The sequence below is a fragment of the Vicia villosa genome, linkage group LG4 (assembly GCF_029867415.1).
Source record: "Vicia villosa cultivar HV-30 ecotype Madison, WI linkage group LG4, Vvil1.0, whole genome shotgun sequence".
NCBI classification, from domain to species: Eukaryota; Viridiplantae; Streptophyta; class Magnoliopsida; order Fabales; family Fabaceae; genus Vicia; species Vicia villosa.
Window position 1 is genome coordinate 181,770,532 of NC_081183.1, and position 19,920 is coordinate 181,790,451.

The 19,920-nt window shown below is 32.3% G+C and overlaps 3 protein-coding genes across 5 annotated transcripts; 1 reads left to right on the forward strand and 2 right to left on the reverse strand.

The window, feature by feature from the left end:
* The first annotated feature begins 2,307 nt into the window (after positions 1-2,307).
* On the forward strand, positions 2,308-7,836 carry LOC131596264 (pentatricopeptide repeat-containing protein At4g21065-like). 3 transcript variants are annotated; one of them, XR_009282194.1, is made up of 4 exons: positions 2,308-3,018; positions 3,240-4,510; positions 5,321-5,414; positions 6,001-7,836. XR_009282194.1 is itself a non-coding variant. In XM_058868872.1 (2 exons), the coding sequence occupies exons 1-2, from the start codon at positions 2,332-2,334 to the stop codon at positions 4,380-4,382; spliced, it is 1,830 nt and encodes a 609-aa protein (XP_058724855.1). In that variant the 5' UTR covers positions 2,308-2,331; the 3' UTR covers positions 4,383-4,538. The 3 variants fall into 3 exon arrangements, 1 of the variants encoding a protein (XP_058724855.1); XR_009282193.1 differs by having other exon boundaries at positions 5,321-7,836; XM_058868872.1 differs by lacking the exons at positions 5,321-5,414; positions 6,001-7,836 and having other exon boundaries at positions 3,240-4,538.
* Positions 7,804-10,410, reverse strand: LOC131596265 (probable polygalacturonase At3g15720). The gene is made up of 10 exons (XM_058868873.1): positions 10,354-10,410; positions 10,149-10,277; positions 9,899-10,036; positions 9,657-9,797; positions 9,484-9,522; positions 8,889-9,096; positions 8,720-8,804; positions 8,532-8,640; positions 8,318-8,422; positions 7,804-8,215 (listed from the first exon to the last, which is right to left on the reverse strand). The coding sequence occupies exons 1-10, from the start codon at positions 10,354-10,356 to the stop codon at positions 7,985-7,987; spliced, it is 1,188 nt and encodes a 395-aa protein (XP_058724856.1). The 5' UTR covers positions 10,357-10,410; the 3' UTR covers positions 7,804-7,984.
* A 4,165-nt stretch (positions 10,411-14,575) lies between these two features.
* LOC131600467 (probable polygalacturonase At3g15720) lies at positions 14,576-16,805 on the reverse strand. The gene is made up of 10 exons (XM_058872625.1): positions 16,765-16,805; positions 16,560-16,688; positions 16,308-16,445; positions 16,091-16,231; positions 15,936-15,971; positions 15,623-15,830; positions 15,455-15,539; positions 15,263-15,371; positions 15,048-15,152; positions 14,576-14,960 (listed from the first exon to the last, which is right to left on the reverse strand). Exons 1-10 carry the CDS (start codon positions 16,765-16,767, stop codon positions 14,730-14,732), a joined length of 1,185 nt encoding a protein of 394 aa, XP_058728608.1. The 5' UTR covers positions 16,768-16,805; the 3' UTR covers positions 14,576-14,729.
* Positions 16,806-19,920: the final 3,115 nt, after the last annotated feature.

The window sequence follows — 19,920 nt, forward strand, 5'->3', positions numbered from 1 at the left end:
GTTAAGTAGGGACTGAATTGCATCTACTCCAGTTTGATGGATGTTAAATTTTAATTTAGATTTAATTAGTTATACTTTAATAAAATTTCACATTTTTTAACTATTTTTGTGAGGTCATTCCTAATGATGAAACTAGTGTTAGTAGTTTTCACAAGTTAAAAGTTGGTAGCTATTAACTCGAGTTTTATGCAAAAATGTGTTTGACAAGATGATCTAAACACAAATTTACATGAGCTAGATTCTCATGTTTCTCCCATATAACGTACACTTTCTCCATACAAAACCTAAAATATTTCAAGTAAAACAAAGGAAAAAGTACTAGTAGCACAATAAAAACATGTTTAAACAAGAAAATTTCTTTGGCCACCTCCCTATGGGGGTCACCCCCAGCGAAAATTCCAAAATACCCCTGCTTCGGAAGTTCATTTCCGAAAGCGTCTTTTTTTTGAAAAAATTGACTTATTTCGGAAGTTCATTTCCGAAATACTGCGATTTCTGCAGATTTATCAAAACACTCCCCCTCCCCCAATCATTTACCCTAAATCAAAACAAAAAGTGGCAAAGGCGAAAATTTGTGCAAACAGAATTCCAAAGCTGCATCAAGGCTCCAATCACACTGCTAAACAACATTCAAAAGCCCTCAATCCTAACACTTTGTAAGTTTTGAAATTTTTAGATCTATTATTGAAATGCATGTTATTTAGGGTTTTAATTGCATAAATGATATATGGTTAGGTTGTTAGTAGTATTTAGGTTGTTTAGAAGCATTTTGATTTGGTTTGAAGTTTGGTTTAGGGGTCTGTCATAGAAGTTGCAGAAAACTCCATCGCAGGGGTGTTTCGGAAGTTCATTTCCGAAAACACCTCCATCCTAGTTTTCGGAAATGAACTTCCGAAATGTATCAGAAGTTCAAATTTTTTTGTTTTTTATTTTGTCTATGCATATTAATCGTTTTCAATTGTTTACAGGAACATGTCAGGCAACCAACCAGCACGCAGGACTGCGTCTTCTAAAGAGGGCGCTAAGGGAAGAAAGAGTTCTTCAAAGAAGGAGGTGAAAGAGGTGAAGGAGGTGAAGGAGGTGAAGGAGGTGAAGGAGAAGAAGAAGCTTTTGACTGGTTCTACTTCTCGTCCCCTGGGGGTCCATGGCTCGGACGTGCAGGCTCAGCCTTCAGGCGTGATCAACGCTGATGGTTCTGATACTGAGTGGGATGAGGATTGGTATAATTATCTTCATTCGGAGGAGTTCGCTCGTCGGGAAGAATAACGTGTTTTTATTTTGTTTGATGTGTATTTTGTAATGCTTGTCGGGCAGAATAACATGTTTTTGTTTTGTTTGACGTGTTTTGTTTTGTTTTGTTCTGATTTCGGATTGTATCGCACAATGTTTTTGTATTGGATTTATCATGTTAGTTTTTGGAAGTGGTAACCGGGGTCGGAACATATGACGGAGGAGGTGGATGTTTGGAGGAAGAAGAACCGGAGGTACGTCCACCGCGAGACAAAGGAGCCAATCAATGTAAGCTATAGTTTATCATTATCATCTGGGGACGTCATTTCTAAAAAATCAAGATTAAAAATAATAAGATTTTTTCCCAATTTTTTGTAATGACGTCCCCTGATGATAATGATAAACTATAGCTTACATTGATTGGCTCCTTTGTCTCGCGGTGGACGTACCTCCGGTTCTTCTTCCTCCGGACATCCACCTCCTCCGTCATATGTTCCGGCCCCGGTTACACCTCCTCCGTCATTTGTTACTTACAGTAGTACGTATTTTTATTAAAAGAATAAAAAAACCTTTTGAAATTTGGAAGCCTTTTTTTCTCCCCACCACTCTCTCATCCCCACCTACCCGTGTTCAACAATATGTAACTTTAATTTTATGTAATATTATCGTTGTAATCTTCACCCGATTAAATAAAGCGAATTGTTGTTGTTTTTCATTTTATTCTGTCCAGACATATTTTCGGAGGTTCATTTCCGAATTCTCCAAGGGGGGTGCGTTCGGAGATGAACTTCCGAAACACCACATTTTCTGAAAAGTAACTTTATTTCGGAGATGCATCTCCGAAATCAATATTTTATATTAAAAAAAACACGTTTTCGGAGATACATTTCCGAAAACACCTTTTTTAAGAAAAAAAGTACAGTTTCGAAAATGAACTTCCGAAACAAGGGGTATTCTGGTAAATTCACCAGGGGTGGGCAAGAAGGTTAGGAGGTGGGTGAAGAAATTTTCTTAAACAATCTCTTATTAGAGTGCAACTATAAGAGTACAATACATAATAGTAGTACATTGCACGGTCAAATCTAGGCAAACCAAATCTCCATGATAAAATCCAAGTTTTTCTCAACAACCATAACCCTCCAACTTCCCCCAAACACTCCAAAAACAAGACTTTTAGAACAAACCTGCTTAACACTTCTTCAATCCCACTGCAACACATTCCCAAAACTAACTCAAATCCAAACCTTCATCATCAAAACTGGCCTCCAAAACAATCCATTAGTCCTCACCAAATTCGCTTCATCTTCCTCCAACATCAACGCCATTCACTACGCTTCCTCATTCCTATTCCCATCTCACCAAACCCCATCTCCCTCCTACGATGCATTCCTCTTCAACACCGTTATCAGAGCCTACGCTCAAACTCAAACCCATCATTCTAAATCAAAGGCGCTGGAATTCTACAGAACCATGCGACGCTACGGTGTGTCGCCTAATAAATTCACGTTTCCGTTTGTTCTTAAGGGTTGTGCTGGTGTTGGGAGTTTGAGATTGGGGAAGTTGGTTCATGGGGAGGTGGTGAAGTTTGGGTTTGAAGATGATCTTCATGTTGTGAATACAATGATTCATATGTATTGTTGTTGTGAGGGGGAAGAAGGGGTTGAGTTTGCGGAGAAGGTGTTTGATGATTGTCCTAAGACGGATTTGGTGACGTGGAGTGCTATGATTGGTGGGTTTGTGCGTTTGGGGCGGTCTGCATGTGCTATTGGTTTGTTTAGGGAAATGCAGGTGAGCTCATTTTCAAATAAGATTAGATAAGTGCTTTGAAATGAGTAATTTTGTTGTTGAAGTTATCATGAAAATTCCCGTTAAGTTAGCAAATGTATGTAAGTATGCACAAGTCTCTTGTTTTACTATTGATATGTAGAAAGAGCTTGACAAGAACTAATATGTTCTGAGCTGTTTGTCAAACATTATCTTACTCATGCAATTCATGTTTCTTCATGCAGGTCATGGGTGTTTGCCCTGATGAGATCACAATGGTTTCTGTTTTGTCTGCATGTGCTGATTTGGGAGCACTTGAGCTTGGAAAATGGCTGGAATCATACATTGAGAGGAAAAACATTCCAAAGTCTGTGGAACTCTGTAACGCACTGATAGACATGTTTGCAAAGTGTGGCGATGTTGATAAAGCCACCAAACTGTTCGGACAAATGGAGTCACGCACCATAGTTTCATGGACTTCAGTAATAGCTGGTTATGCGATGCACGGTCGTGGTTTAGATGCTGTTTCTCTATTTGACAAAATGGTTGAAAATGGAATAACACCTGACGATGTTGCTTTCATTGGCGTGCTCTCTGCTTGTAGTCACTCGGGGCTTGTTGACAGAGGAAGAGCTTATTTCAAATCAATGGAAAGGAATTTCAACATTGTGCCAAAGATAGAACACTATGGATGCATGGTGGATTTGTTTTGTAGAGGGGGATTTGTTAAAGAAGCATTTGAGTTTGTTCAAAAGATGCCTTTTGAACCAAACCAAATCATATGGAGAACCATAATCACTGCTTGTCATGCAAGTGGAGAACTCAAGCTTGGAGAGAGTATCTCCGAAGAGCTAATAAAAAAGGAGCCGATGCACGAGTCTAATTACGTTTTACTGTCGAACATTTATGCAAAATTGCGACAATGGGAGAAGAAGACTAAGGTGAGGGAGATAATGGATATGAGAGGGATGAAGAAGGTTCCAGGGAGTACCATGATTGAGGTAAACAATGAAATGCATGAGTTTGTTGCCGGTGATAAGTCTCATGATCAGTATAAGGAGATATATGAAATGGTGGATGAGATGGGAAGGGAAATCAAAAGGGCAGGGTATGTTCCTACAACATCTCAAGTGTTGCTTGACATCGATGATGAAGATAAAGAAGATGCTTTGCATAGACATAGTGAGAAGCTTGCCATAGCTTTTGCTCTTTTGAACACTCCCCCTGGAACATCCATTAGGCTTGTGAAGAACTTGCGTGTTTGTGAAGATTGTCACTCTGCTACTAAGTTTATATCTAAGGTTTATAATCGAGAGATCATTGTCCGGGACCGCAATCGATTTCACCATTTCAAGAATGGTCTGTGCTCTTGTAGAGACTTTTGGTAATTGAAAATTGATTAGAACCTCAAAGATTCTGTGTTCATTTGCTGAAAATTAATAGTGTCTTCTACTGATGTCAAAACATGGATGTTGTCCTCGGTTGGTGACTATCCTTTTACAAATGAAAAACAAAGGTCAGAAAATAGAAACAACTTTTTCTGTCATTGAGACCATGAAGTACTTTAAATTTGGATTTCATTTTGAAAACAAGTTTTGAGATAAGTAGTTGTACAGAGTTTTGAACCCAAGGTAAAAACTCAAAAATTACAAAACCTTTTTACTATAATCTAAAATACAAAGTATGCATAGCTGCTCGAGGAAGTTAACTCAAGTTCTATGAGAGTAAACTTCTACAGAGTTAGTTACAATGAAATACAAAAAATCACAAACTGCTTTACGTTTGTACACAGTGTAAAGAAGGTGAAACATTAGCAATTGTTTTCCCTTTTAACATTATTGTATATTGTTTTACTTGGCTTGTTTGAATCAACCGAGGTAATTTTGATTTGTCTCAAGTTAATATTGTCGCACCCTATCTTGGCACAATCTAACACAATATCTTTATCACCACTGCATGTTCCATGAATATTACTAATTGTTATATCACTCACTTTAAGGGCCTCTTTCTGCAACAACAATGCTTCTTACCGATACTATCCATATTCCATGAACAAAATCAATGAGGCAAGTGAGAAAGAATATTAACCTTTTCTGGAGTTCTCATATAATGTTGATCAATGTTTATTGGGTTGTTTACTTTGTTGACTATGATGTGATCGAAAATGATAAATTTGACGTATCCTCTTCCACCCTTAAAAAATAGAGTTTTTTGTTGATTAAATTTAAGATTCAAATAAAAATATATAAAATCTTGTTATATGATTATTTTATTTTTCAATTTTGTAACATTACTGGCCATGTTTTGATTCTTGCTGCATCACCAGCTCCATTGAAAGTGCAATTCCTGACGTTTATATGTTCAACAAATTCCTCAGCTTCACCACCCCCTAGACTTCCCAGACTGCATCAAAATATAAGGTATGGCAGTACCCCTAGCTTATCAGCAACAATCATTCTAAATTTTGAACAAAGCTTTATATATACTTTGACATACCTAATGCCATGAGTCTTAGTAGGTCCACAAGTAACTCGAGTGATATTGATGAATTGTGAGCCACCTTTAATAGTAATGCAATCATCACCTATATAGTAAAGTAAAATTCATGTATAACTAGATATTGGAATCCTAAAATAATTTAAAAGAAACAACATTCTAACAAACTGGAGTTTGGCAACAAAAACAATCTCTGATTTATGACTATTTTAGTTAGAGATCAATCTTAGTTAACCAACTTAGTTTGTGAAAATGATAGTTTAAGAATGAGGGTTAATTTTTTTTTTTTTTTGTGGTTTAGCCAACCAGTTCCGATCCACATAGTGAACCGACTAATCTGGTTTCGAGGGACAACTCACTGACCAAGCCTTATTTCCACCAATAATCGAACTCGGGTAGTACCCGAACGATTCGTCCTTAGTGGAAGCTCATTTCCCACTAGAGCCCAAGCACTTGGTTAAATGAGGGTTCATGTTAAATACATAATATATTTACCACTTTGTATTGTAGAGTTGTGAACATTACCTCGAACGGAGTTTGAAAGATCATTTCCATCCGTGTTGTGGCTATCTGCTGACGAACTTATGTTAACATGTGAGATTGTTACATCTTGACTGTGGACTACATATATATGAAATCTTGGTCCGTTTAAATGAGTGAGGCCACTTAATTAAAACCTGTCACATCTTTTAAGGGAATTTCTTATTTCATCCCATGTTTTTCCAGTGCACCACGCGAAATTTCAAAAATGTTCCTGAAAATCAGAAATATATTTCCGGTTCGCACCCCACACACATAATTCATTCGTTTTTGAGTTTCGCCCCATTTTACGTTAAAAATTATTCCAAAAATAATCTTTCGGTACAAATAACCACCTATAAGGAGAACACGAGTTGCAAATTCTTCTTGACCATTACCTTCAAAGATGTTGAAACTCCTTCAAATGATGCACCACTGAATCACAACCAAACCTCATGTGAAAACCAGTCCAACTCAAACTCGTCTGCCACGCTTCTTCTGCTATAGGACAACAAAAAATGGGTGCAAAGAAGTTTCTTCAATACCAATATACAACGAATATATTAAGTTATGGCTACAATTTAATACCCATCACATTTCTAATTCAAATCTAGTTGGAAGCCTATTTTGTAAAAACCTCCGAGCAAACATTTGATATTTACTTGAGATTTTTTCTACAAGACTATAATTCTCTAAATAAATTGTCATCCAAGTAGGAACATGCATTCACAATCTCTTCCATCCTAAAATAAAAACCTAGAAGAGTTTTGCTCCGTATCATTTTCCACATATTAATCCAGAGCACTCATGTCCTTGATAGCCTCTTCTACTCCTAAATCCACTTTCCCGAAAACCTCACAGTTCCAAGATCTCAACCCAGCTTTCAACAATTTGAGCTTTTATTTAAACATAAAAACCCTCTTACCTCACACCTGGGCTTTATTCTAACACTCGTCCACCACAAAAACAACTCACGGTTCTCAAACAAACAAGTGAAAACCCTAAAAGGTTCCACCACAAAAACAACTCACGGTTTTCAAACAAACAAGTGAAAACCCTAAAAGGTTTAAGATCGTAATTGGTTTGATTAACCCTGATCCAAATTGGACAGTGATATGAAACTTTTCTATTAGCAAGTAGCAGGAAGAGTAATTATTTACAATATAGTATGATGTACCCTTCCATTCCAATTGAATCCCCACACAACCTTCACATACGGAATTGAACTTAACCTCAAAAGTACATGCTTTCCACATTAAAATGAGACCTTAGAGCTTCCAATATGCTATTTAGCCATCCATTCCATGTTCTAGTTTTCCAACATTGAGAACACACACGATTCCTCTATACTTCGCATCTTAGTTTCTTGTAACAAACAGATCCACCATTCCTTTAGTGATCAATTGTTAGATGCACTTTCTCTTGATAGAGTTACAACACCCCATAATGTTATAAGAAAGAATATTCATTTAACACCCTTTGACTTGTCTTCCTTCATTCTACGCTCTTCTTGACCTCGTTTCTCCAATCCTATGATTTTAACTATATACGTACTATTTTCGTCTTTGCGTCTACTCCAAAATTCTTTGCCTTCTTCCAAACCTTGGTTGCCACATCCTCTTCCCACTTCCCCCAAAATCTTCTATTTCCCTAAATGACGTCGAAATAAGAAGTGGAATCACAACACAAAGCCGAACCACTTAATGAAAAGGATCAACATGGTACATTTTGAAGAGTTAAGAAAGCAATATGAACATTTTTTAAGTTAAGGGACTAAAATGTACTCCAAGATAATATACGAGACTAAAAAATGTATTTTGCCTAAAATGAATGATATTGATAGTTTTATTGATCAAAATTGAATTTGAAACCCTACTAGCATTGGGTTCAAATTCCACTTAATTTCCTTGTAATATTTGTCTTATTCATAACACATGAAGTACTTAAACTTCTATCTAATTCGTCACAAACTAATTTACGTTTTTACACAGTGTAAAGGAGGTGAAACATTATCATCTGTTGTCCCATTAACATTATTGCATATTGTTTTACTTGGCTTCTTTGGATCAACTGCGGTAATCTTGATATTTTGCACGGTAATATTGTCACACCCTATCTTGGCACAATCAAGCACAATAGGTTCTTCGCTAGTAAATGTTCCATAAACATTACTGATTGTTACATTACTCACTTTAAGTGCATTTTCCTGCACAAAAAAAAAAAAAGGAGAAAGAAAGATGCATCTTACTAATACTATCAATAATTCATGAACAAAATCAATACGAGGCAAGTGAGAAAGAATATTAACCTTTTCTGGAGTTTTCATGTAATGTTGATCAAGGTATATAGGACTGTCTACTTCATTGACTATGATATGATCAAAAACAATAGATTTGACGTACCCTTTTCCACCCTTAAAAAATAAATAGATTTTTTTTTTTAATTAAATTTAAGATTCAAATATAAGTATATAAAATATTTTATATAAACATTTTTATTTTCAATAAAATTTGTAGTATTACTGGCCATGTCTTGATTTTTACTGCACTAACAGCTCCATTAAAAGTGCAATTCTTGACGTTTATACTTTCTGCAAATTCCTCAGATCCACCGCCCCCTAAACTCCCCACACTGCATCAAAATATAAGACATGCCAATTGTATAGTTATTTAGTTTTTTTTTTTAATTTTTTTAGAATATTTTGACATACCTAATGCCATGAGTAGAAGGTCCACATGTAAGTTGAGTAACAATGATAAATTGCGATCCACCTTTAATAGCAATGCAATCATCACCTATATAGTAAAATTCATGAGTAATCAACAATGATAATCCTAAAATAATTATTTAAATTATTGTATAATATATAATATATTTACCGCTTTGTATTGTGGAGTCGTGAACATTAACTCGAATTGAATTTGAGATATCAATTCCATCTGTATTGTGACTATTTACTGGCGAACTTATGTTAATATGTGAAATTGTTACATCTTGACTATGGACTACATATATATGAAATCCTGGTCCATTTAAATGAGCGAGTCCACTTAACTGAAGGTTGTCACATTTTTCAAATAGTAAAGCCTGCACATTCAACAATATGCATAATTTTTTTTGTTAGAATTACAATTCAAATGATAAAAAGTCGCAAAGTCACTTGAACACTTGAACATTGGGACACTTGAACACTTGAACATTGGGGACCCACATTTCATGTTGTATTCACACATTCAAGATTGAAATCAAATGATCAGCGTAAACGCATCACAAACACATGAATTCTAAGATCAAATGTGTTTTTTCTAAGCCATGCGATCGAGATCAAATGATTTATAACATCTTAACATAGTAAATGTGACAAAATCATGACCAGGGGATTCCAATTTCGTGAGTTACGTGTCATATATTCTTTGAAAACAAAAATGAAAGAACAAATTTTTTTGACAATCTTAAAATGTTGAGTTTTCTAACCGTAGGAGGCCGTAACCCCGGACAAAGGTTTCCACTAACCTGCAAATTTTAAATCATAATGTATTGTTAGATTATTTGTGTATGTACTAAATTATATGTAATTAGGGATTTAGTAAATAATAATTTATAATTTTATTCTAAATATCCAATAAATGTGTTTGTTATGTCATTACATCTTTCCACCAATCTTCACCCCTACCATCGATCACTCCTGATCCATCAATTTTCATACCATGCACATCAAGAAAATAAAGCCATCTTTGTGAACATGGTCCCCATGCATTTCTGTGAGGTGCTACTATATTTCCATTAATCTACATTAATTGTCAATATCAAATTAGTTAATAATGCATTTAATTCATATACAATTTATTTTGTGAAAAGTTAAGTATAATAATAATAATAAATTTTTAACCTGAATATGAAGATTTTGAGATTTACAAGGACCTTTGAATCTTGCTTGACGCACAAAAAATGTATATTTAGCTGGTACAATAAGGGTTGGAGTCCCTTCATTTGCACCACATAAATCTTTCCATGCATTCACAAAAGCCTTTAGAAAAAAAATAATGTATTAAGATTAATTTAGATAAGATACTAAAACATAGGTTAAAAAAATTTGAATTTGATACATGATATTATTTGTTTAAGTATTGTAGATATACCTGTGTATCATCAGAGGTGCCATCTCCTTTAGCACCATATTTAAGTACATCAAAGCTATTCTCACCAAATCCAATCCATGAATTACAAAACACAATTGAAATTATCAAAAGGCCAATTACAAATAACTCCTGCAAGATGGATATATTAGTTGAATTAAAAAAAAAAAACTAAACAAGTGAACTACTAATTTATATGTTTACTAACCATGATATATTTTTCTGATTATGATAATGAGTAAGTATGCAAACTATTATTGTTTACAATTGCTTATATATATATATATATATATATATATATATATATATATATATATATATATATATATATATATATATATATATATATATATATATATATATATATATATATATATATATATATATATATATATATATATATATATATATATATATATATATATATATAAAAATTGTGATAAACAAATAAGAAATTAATTAATAGTGGTCAAAAAAGAAAAAAGAAAATAAAATGTAATTTATACACATTCTATGTACAAAAAATAATAAAAACAAAATAAAATGTACTGTAATTTATACAGATTATCTATCATAAAAAGAAATAAAGAAATAAATATTAGCTGGAACTTTATCAAAGTTGTTTGACTCTATTCTTCTTACAAGAGAGGTATTAAAGTTCACTTAATGCAATCAAAGAGGTGTGGTTTGTTTTTCTATAACTTTTTGAAAATGATATGTGATATTATATATTTTTATTTTAAAAATTTACAAATAATCTTTTAAAAACTTTTAATATAAATTTATTACAACTGATTTTTAAATAAAATATTATTTTAGATACTTTATAATTTTACTATAATTTTATTTAAGTATTAAAATTTTAAAAAGTTACTTAAATTTGAACATTAATTTGTCCTGTTATAAAAGAATAAATTTATTTGTTTGACTAACCTCTATTTATGTGAGAAATATTAGTGTCCACTAAACTTAATTGAAGAGTAGAGTTCCGTTTACTCTAGCTTCTTTAAATATAATGTTTATAGTTTAATATATTTTTGTTTTTCAAAAATTATATATATTTCAAAAATTAAAAAAATGTATAAGATTTTTTAAAAAAATGTTTGGTTTAAAGAATTTTTCAAAAAAATATTATTTTAGATATTTCTTCTTTTTGTTATGACTTATTTTATGTATCAAAGTTTCAAAACATTACTTAAATTTGAAGCTATTTTGAAAAAAAATTTACAAAATTTATTTTTAAGATATATCTTTTTAAATAATTATGTAAATTTTACTATATTTTAATATTCAATAATATAAATTATTGTTATAGATGTCAAAAGTAATTTTTTAATTTATAAGAAATAACTAAAAATAACTTTTACTATTCTAAATAATTTTTTCATAAAAATCAATTTTAAACATAATTTTTTTTTTTTGTACAAAATTCCTTCTATCAAAGAATATAAGTTGATTCTTCTCTTTACTAGGGTGACCTTTGCCAGATCGGTGTAAAGTATTCATTGCTCAATGTATAATATAATGGGTAAGATTCAGGAAGGTGGTGAGGTTTCTTTTTATGATTGCCATTGTCACCTTTAGGGCTTCAATGCTCGAGCTTCTCAGAGTTTCCTATATGAAGGAATGGTTAATTGAGAGACTCTGGTGTAGGAAAGCTTTAAAGGAACGCCTTAGTATTTTGTTCTTTTGGGACATGTAAGATTTTATAAGATTTGAATTTCTTCAACTTTTCTCTTGACAAGGTTACATTTTGTTGCAACAAAAAATCTTTGAATTAAGCATACTACCAGTTAGGTGTCTCTTCATATATAACTTTAATGTTCTCAGCCCCCATCTCGGCGACCAATGTTAGACTGACAATAAAAGCTTCATAGTTGTCTTGGATTTGTAGTTAAAAGTTTAAAATGTTAGGATACTTTAATCATAAAGCATGTTTCGTTCTCACATATTAATCCAACCTCGCTTCCCCAACTATTGGATGAGTTATTAGTGAACACGATCCATGTATTAGCTAACTCTAATGTTCCTGGGGTCACTTCTACTATGAAATCTGCAAACAATTGCACATTCAGGGCTTTACTAAGCTAGAAAGAGATGTCAAATTCATACATTTCGATGGACCACTTGGTTAACTGACTTACCAAATGAGATCGATGAAGCACTTGCTTCATCGATAGATTAGTGTGGATTACAATTAAGTATGCTAAAAGTACCTATATAACTTTCTGGACGTGGTAAAGAGAGCTAATGATACCTTATTTATCTTATGGTAACATGTTACGAGTCTAGGTAAGGTTTTATAGATAAAGTAAAACGGACTCTAAGTGAAATTCACTTGTCTTATGAGGACAAAACTAACAACTTTAGTCTAGACGACCAGATAAAGGAACAAAACTTCCCCAAAAATGGGATGAGACAAGACTGACGGGGTTAACAGGATTGTCTTCTAGAATGTAAATGCTTGCTTACACTCCAAAGGTCTATTTAAAGCGTCATTTTTTCCTCAACAACTTGCAGAATGACTAAATGTGTTTAGTTAATCTGGAAATGAACCTATTTAAGGCCATCAACATTCCATTTAAAGGTCCATTTAAAACGCCATTCTTTCCTCCATCTTGATGACTTACTGCCTTTTTCTGAGTTCACTTCTATGCCTCTTGCTTGCTGCGTGACAATATGGATAAGAAACAGTCTCGATGGGGAGAGGGGTTGAATAGACCGATCTCCTTTCAAACAATTTCATAAACTTTTTGTAGTGGTATTCAAAACCTTGAAGCAACCAGCAGATAATTGTATGATCAAAACTCTCTTCCTTCTTGATCTCTATTAGCTTTTCCCAATCAAAAGTTGATCATTCCCTGTACACTAAATCCACCTCAACAAGTTTTATAACCTTACTAGTTTATGAGGATGACATTGTTCTAACGTAAAATTCCATTGATGATATAACATATGTCAAACAATAATTAGACCAACAATTCAAAATCAAATATTTAGAACAATTGAGACATTTTTAGGCTTTGAGATTGCCAGAAAATTGAGATATTTTTGTGCTTTGAGTTTGCCAGTTATTTTTAGGTACCTTTTTAAACCAAAGACAATATACCTGAGTTTTTCCAAAACACGAATCATCTTGATGAAAAACCTTCCTTAGTACCATTTGATCCAACATTTAAATTTTCTACATTAGATGAATCTCAACTACATGATCTTACCTTATACAAAAGACTAGTTGACAAGTTGATTCACCTAACAAATAATAGACCCAATATCTCATATTTTGTTCAACACTTAAGTCAGTTTTTCTCCAATCCTCTTATCCCTTACAACCATGCTATTATTTTCATCTTATGATACCTCAAATTCATCTAATTAAAGAGTCATTATCACTACCAGTTCCCTCTAAAATCACACCTTTGTAGATTTTGAATGAGCTAGATGTCTTGATACTATAAGATCAATAACTAGTATTGTTTGCTCCTTGGATCCTTTGAAAATCCAAGAAGCAACATATAGTCCCGAGGTCTTACGTTGAAGTAGAATATAAGTCATTAGAAACCTTAACCTTTTAAGTAAATTATTGCAACATCTATTCAGATGCTTTCACATCAGTTTTCCCCAACCGAATTTTATTTATTGTGATAGTAAATTAACAATATACCTTGCTCATAATCAAATCTTTCGTGAAAGAAGAAAACACATTGAACTTGACTGTCATGTCATATGAGAGAGGATTTAACCAAGGCTTATTCACTTACTTCATGTATCTACAACAAACCAGCTTGAAGACATGCTCACAAACCCTCTCCACTATCTTGCCTTGTCTCCTATCTTGTTCAAGTTGAGAGTCTCCACTATACACAATCCAACTTTAGGGAAGATTTTAACTATCTTAAACCCATTAATATTTAGACTAAGACCCATCTTTCATCTTTTATACGTGGCCCTTTTACTATCTTAAGCCCAATCAATTAGGGCAGTTAATTAGTTTTAGGTTAGTTAAAAAGTTTGTTAGAGTCTACCTAACTTCATCTTTTTCCTCATATTCATATTCATATTGGTTATTCTTTTTCCATTGTAATATACTAGTTTCATTGAATAACAAAGAATACTATGTTGCTAAATCACTCTCTTTATACATATCATTAACATAAAACTAACAATGATCGCTTCTTCCTTATTTGGTGTACATAATATGACATCACTCTTTTCTTTTGCAACATATACTTCTAACAATAATTATAGTACTAATATTAACATCAAACTTGTTTATTTGCAAAATATTCTAATGTGTGCATTTATAATTTTCTTAGGAAATGGTTTCTGTCTTGAGCATGAAACCATTTTTATCTATGTCACATTGTATAATTATTAAACTTGCACTATTACACAATCATCTGTCAACTCCTATAATGGAGGAAAACAACTTACAATAAATTATATTGATAGTTTTATTGATCAAAATTGAATTTTAAACCTTGCTAGCATTGGATTCAAATTCCACCTAAGTTCCTTGTAATAAATGTCTTATTCATAATGCATGAAGTACTCAAACTTCTATGTAATTTATCATACACTGCTTTATGTTTTTACACAGTTTAAAGAAGGTGAAACATCATCATCTGTTGTTCCATTAACATTATTGCATATTGTTTTACTTGGTTTCGTTGGGTCAACTGCAGTAAGCTTAATATGCTGCAAGGTAATATTGTCACACCCTATCTTGGCACAATCTAGCACAATAGGTTCTTCGCTAGTATATGTTCCCGAAATATTACTAATTGTTATATTACTCACTTTAAGTGCGTCTGGCTGCAACAACAAAAAATTGCATCTTATTAATACTATCCATATTCCATGAACAAAATCAATACAAGGCAAGTGAGAAAGAACATTAACCTTTTCTGGAGTTTGCATGTAATGTTGATCAAGATATATAGGGTTGTTTACTTCATTGACTATGATGTGATCGAAAACAACAGATTTGACGTATCCTTTTCCACCCTTGAAAAATAAATAGAAAATTTGTATATATTAAAAATAAAATTCAAATATAAAAATAAAAATTCTTGTTATATAATTATATTTATTTTCAATTAAATTTGTAGTATTACTGGCCATGTCTTGATTTTTACTGCACTAATAGCTCCATTGAAAGTGCAATTCTTGATGTTTATATTTTCTGCAAATTCCTCAGATTCATTACCCCCTAGACTTCCCACACTGAATCAAAATATAAGGCATGTCAATTATATAGTTATGTAGTTGGTTGATTTAAATTTTAGAGTATTTATTTTTGACATTACCTAATGCCATGACTAGTAGGTCCACATGTAACATGAGTGACATTAATGAATTGTGAACCACCTTTAATAGCAATGCAATCATCGCCTATATAATAAAATTCATGAGTAACTAACAATGAAAATCCTAAAATCATTAATATTAATAATTATAATTCATAATATATTTACCGTCTTGTATTGTGGAGTCTTGAATATTTACTCGAATTGCATTTGTGAGATCAATTCCATCAGTATTGTGACTACTGGCTGTCGCATTTATATTAATATGCGAGATTGATACATCTTTACTATGGACTACATATAAATGAGATCCTGGCCCATTTAAATGACTGGTCCCACTTAATTGAAGTCCGTCACATTTTTCAAATATTAAAGCCTGCTTGATAAATATTAGAATTTATTCTATAAATGCAATTGTCATAAAAAATTGAAAAAACTTAATTTTCTTTTTAACAACTTTGAAAAGGAAATATTTACTTACCGTAGGTGATCCATTACATTGTGTAGTTGAGTTATACTGCAAATTAAAAATAAATAAAAATAATACATTGTTAGATTATTTGTTTATCTATTAAATTATATTTAATTAAAAAATTTATAATCCAATATATATAATAAATGAGCTTATGTCATTACATCTTTCCACCAATCTTCACCATTACCATCGATCACTCCTGATCCATCAAATGTAATCCCATGCACATCAACAAACTGAAGCCATCTTTTTGAGCATGCACCCCATGCATTTCTATGAGGTGCTAGTATAGTTCCATCAAGCTGCATTAATTAGAAATATTAAATATAATGTAAAAATTAAACAATTATTTAATATAAAATATATATTTTTGTGTACCTTAATATGAAGATTTTGAGAATTGCAAGGACCTTTGAAAATATGTTGATGCACAAGAAATGTATGTCCAGCTGGTACCTCAAGGGTTGGAGTCCCTTTTTTTGCTTCACATAAATCTTTAAATGCTTTCACAAAGGCCTTTAAAAAAAACAATTTAATAAAGATTAATTAATTTAGATAGTATAATAAAACATAGATTAATTCTTTATATAACTAAGTATTGTAAGAAGAAAAAAAAAATCATGTACATACATCTGTATCATCAGAAGTGCCATCTCCTTTGGCACCATATTTAAGTACATCAAAGGTATTTTTACCAAATCCAACCCATGAGTTGCAAAATACAATAGAAATTATCAAAAGGGCAGTTATAAGCATGTCCTGCAAGATGAATATATTAATTAAATTGAAAAATTAATTGCAACAATGAAATGAACTATTATACATTTTTACTAACCATGAGTGTTTATGCAAACTAATGTTGTTTATAATTGTAATGGCTATACACCCTATATATACAATTATATATAGAATTTCTGTTGTACACTTTTAATAAAAGTAATTTTGTTGTTGTTTAGCTAATAAGGAAAATTAAGTAATCGGATTCTCTATAAAGTAAATAAAGAAGGAACCATTTTCTAGTTTAAAAAGATAATAAATAATTGTATGATAAAGTTCAATAGGTGTAATCTTACCTAAGATATAAAAAACATAAAACTATATTTTTTTCCATAATAAATTCATATTTGTTTAAGTAAGGAAATAACCATTGCTTAAAATTGATCCTCTCAATTCTTTTTTTTATATTGTTGATAATCTCAATAATTTATCATTGCTTTATAGCGTTGAAAGTGAAACGTTGAATGAAGTCTATTGAAAGATTATTTTTTAATCTTATTTGCCTTTTATAAAAATTATTTTAACGAATAAAAATATCCATTTTTTAAAAAGAAATAATAAAATATAAAAATTAGTCTTACAGTCTTACATGTTCTTTAGTTATAATTAGAGAGTCAATCTCAAATAGACCAAGCTACAAAACTAGGGAACTCACTGAATTAGTTTATACAACCAAAAGCAAATTGATTCCTTAATAAAATAATTTAAAAAAATTAATAATTATTTTGTCTCCTACAGGCGAATTTTGGTTTATACACTGTAAAAAAAATTGGTTACATCATTTAAAGATCATATTTGTTTAAACTTTGGAGAAAAATAACACACTCCAAATAAATATTTAGCACTTTTTTCCAAATCAATTTTTTCATTTAAATATCTGATTTATTTTAGACAAATTTTTTATACACTAATGTGGGGTGAAAATTCCCGTTGAAAACTTCAAGATACCCTTCAGAGATGCATCTCCGAAGGTACCCATTTTCACATTTTCAATTATTTCGGATATGTATCTCCGAAATCACCCATTTAGGTATATTTGGACATGCATCTCCGAAAGTACTTTTTTTCCAATTTAAACGTTGAAATTAAGATGTCAGGTGTTAGATGTATCTCCGAAAAAACCCTTTACTATTTCATTCATTTTCCTCCCAACAAAACTCAAACCCTCTTCAAAACCTCAATCATTTTCAATTCATTTTTCTTCTTCAAAATCTCAATCTATTTATGCACAAATATATTGATAATATAATTGATGTGGGTATCGATGATAATTGTGGGTATCGAGCCGTTGCCGGTTTACTCGCAAAAGGAGAAGAAAATCACACTCTTATTCGACAGACACTTATTTCGGAGTTGACTTCGCATAGGGACATCTACAACCGATTTTATGAGAAATAAGAAAACTTTGATAAAATTCATGATTCCCTTGTTCCATAAATTACCGGTCACGCACTAGTTTCAAAGTGGATGTCATTCCCCGAGATGTACCATTTTATAACAAGTGCGTACGTTCGGGTGTGTGTCGCTTTGACGAGATTTGAATTTTGGGAGACATTTTTTCCACTTCATAGTTGGCCACCTTTAAACGCGTCTGATCACATCATTTGTATCGGGTATCTAAGATCACGCCACTTTGTACAAGTGTTTTTGAAACCGGGGTGTCCCATTCCGGCCACATCTTGTGAGTGGACGACGCATCATACAAAAGAGGCGGACACTTGGCCGAATCCTTTTTTAAGAAAGAATAGTGGAGTTCGAAGAAATGATGAAGCAAGTGATGGAAGAAAATAGAGAGAAGTCGAAGAATTACCAATTTTAGAATAAAGTGGCAACGGATCATTCGGCGCATTTTAGATTATACCAGATCTTTTTTGTTTGCAATGACCGGATGTGTGTCATTTTTTCTATGTATTGTCGTCAAGAATCTAAAACCAAACCGATTATATACATATATAATATATCTATATTTAATGTTATCAATGTTTATTTCATTCCCATTTAATTGTTGTCATTTGGTGCACTTGTGAAATTGGACAAAACAGACTGTACAAAACAGGCTACTTTTGTTCTGTTTCTGTTTCTACATAATTGGGAAGTACATTTTCAAAAATTTAATGCTTCAGGGCTTATTTCGAAAATGCATTTCTGAAACATCCACTGATAGCAAGATAAGATTTGTTGGGTCATTATTACTCCAAGAAGTCTATAAATAATGCACCTATACATTTTCATCAACATCAAGCCACAAACAACAATGACACAAACCTACCCCACCTTGCTTTTGTCTACTTCAGCAGTGGTTATCCAATGTCGTTCCAATTTAGGTTCTTGCGCGACACCCGTTCCCAGAGTTGATATCGATGTTTAACTCTCTCTTGCGATACTTGGAAAATCAAAAGGTTGTCAAGCTTGAGTACCGTTCACCTTCACTTGACGACGTGAAAAACGTCCAGTTCACCCCATTTGAGGTCAAGAACGACGAAGATATAGCGGTTATATGGTCAAATTTTGATTGATATTCTTCGAAGGGTCCGATCGAGTTGGATGTGAAACTTCAAAAATCGAGAGCCAACGTAATCAAAATGTTGAGATGTCCTCAACTACCCGTGTTTAACAATATGTAACTTTAATTTTATGTTAATCTATCTTTGTAATTTCGATTATTTATGATAAATTGAAACTTTGTTGGTTTGTTATTTATTTTCTGCTTCAGACAATATTTTGGATGTGCATCTCCGAAATGTTCTTTTTTTAAAAAAAGGGTTATTTCGGATGTGGACATCCGATGTCACCTTATTTTTTTAATAAAAAAAAGTGTCTTCGGATGTGCATCTACGAGTGCATATTTTTTTTAATAAAAGAGGTTTCTTCGGATGTGCACATCCGAAATCACCTTATTTTTCTTCAGAAAATTGTGCATTTGGAGATGTACATCCGAAATATAGGGACATTTATGAAATTTCGCGACAAGTTAGTAAGAAGCCATATGGGTCTATAAAGAAATTGTCTTGTTTTAAACTTAGAAAAAACATGTTCTTGAGAAATCTACCTGCCACCCTTAAAATTAAACCTGCCACCCCATATCCATGCTCTTACTAGTATACCCCTGCTTAAAGTTACTAATTTTAAAAAAATAAATGTTTTTACCGGAAATTTCAAAAAAATACCGGATTTTTAAAAATTTCCTTTAGTTTTTACTGGAAACTTTGAAATT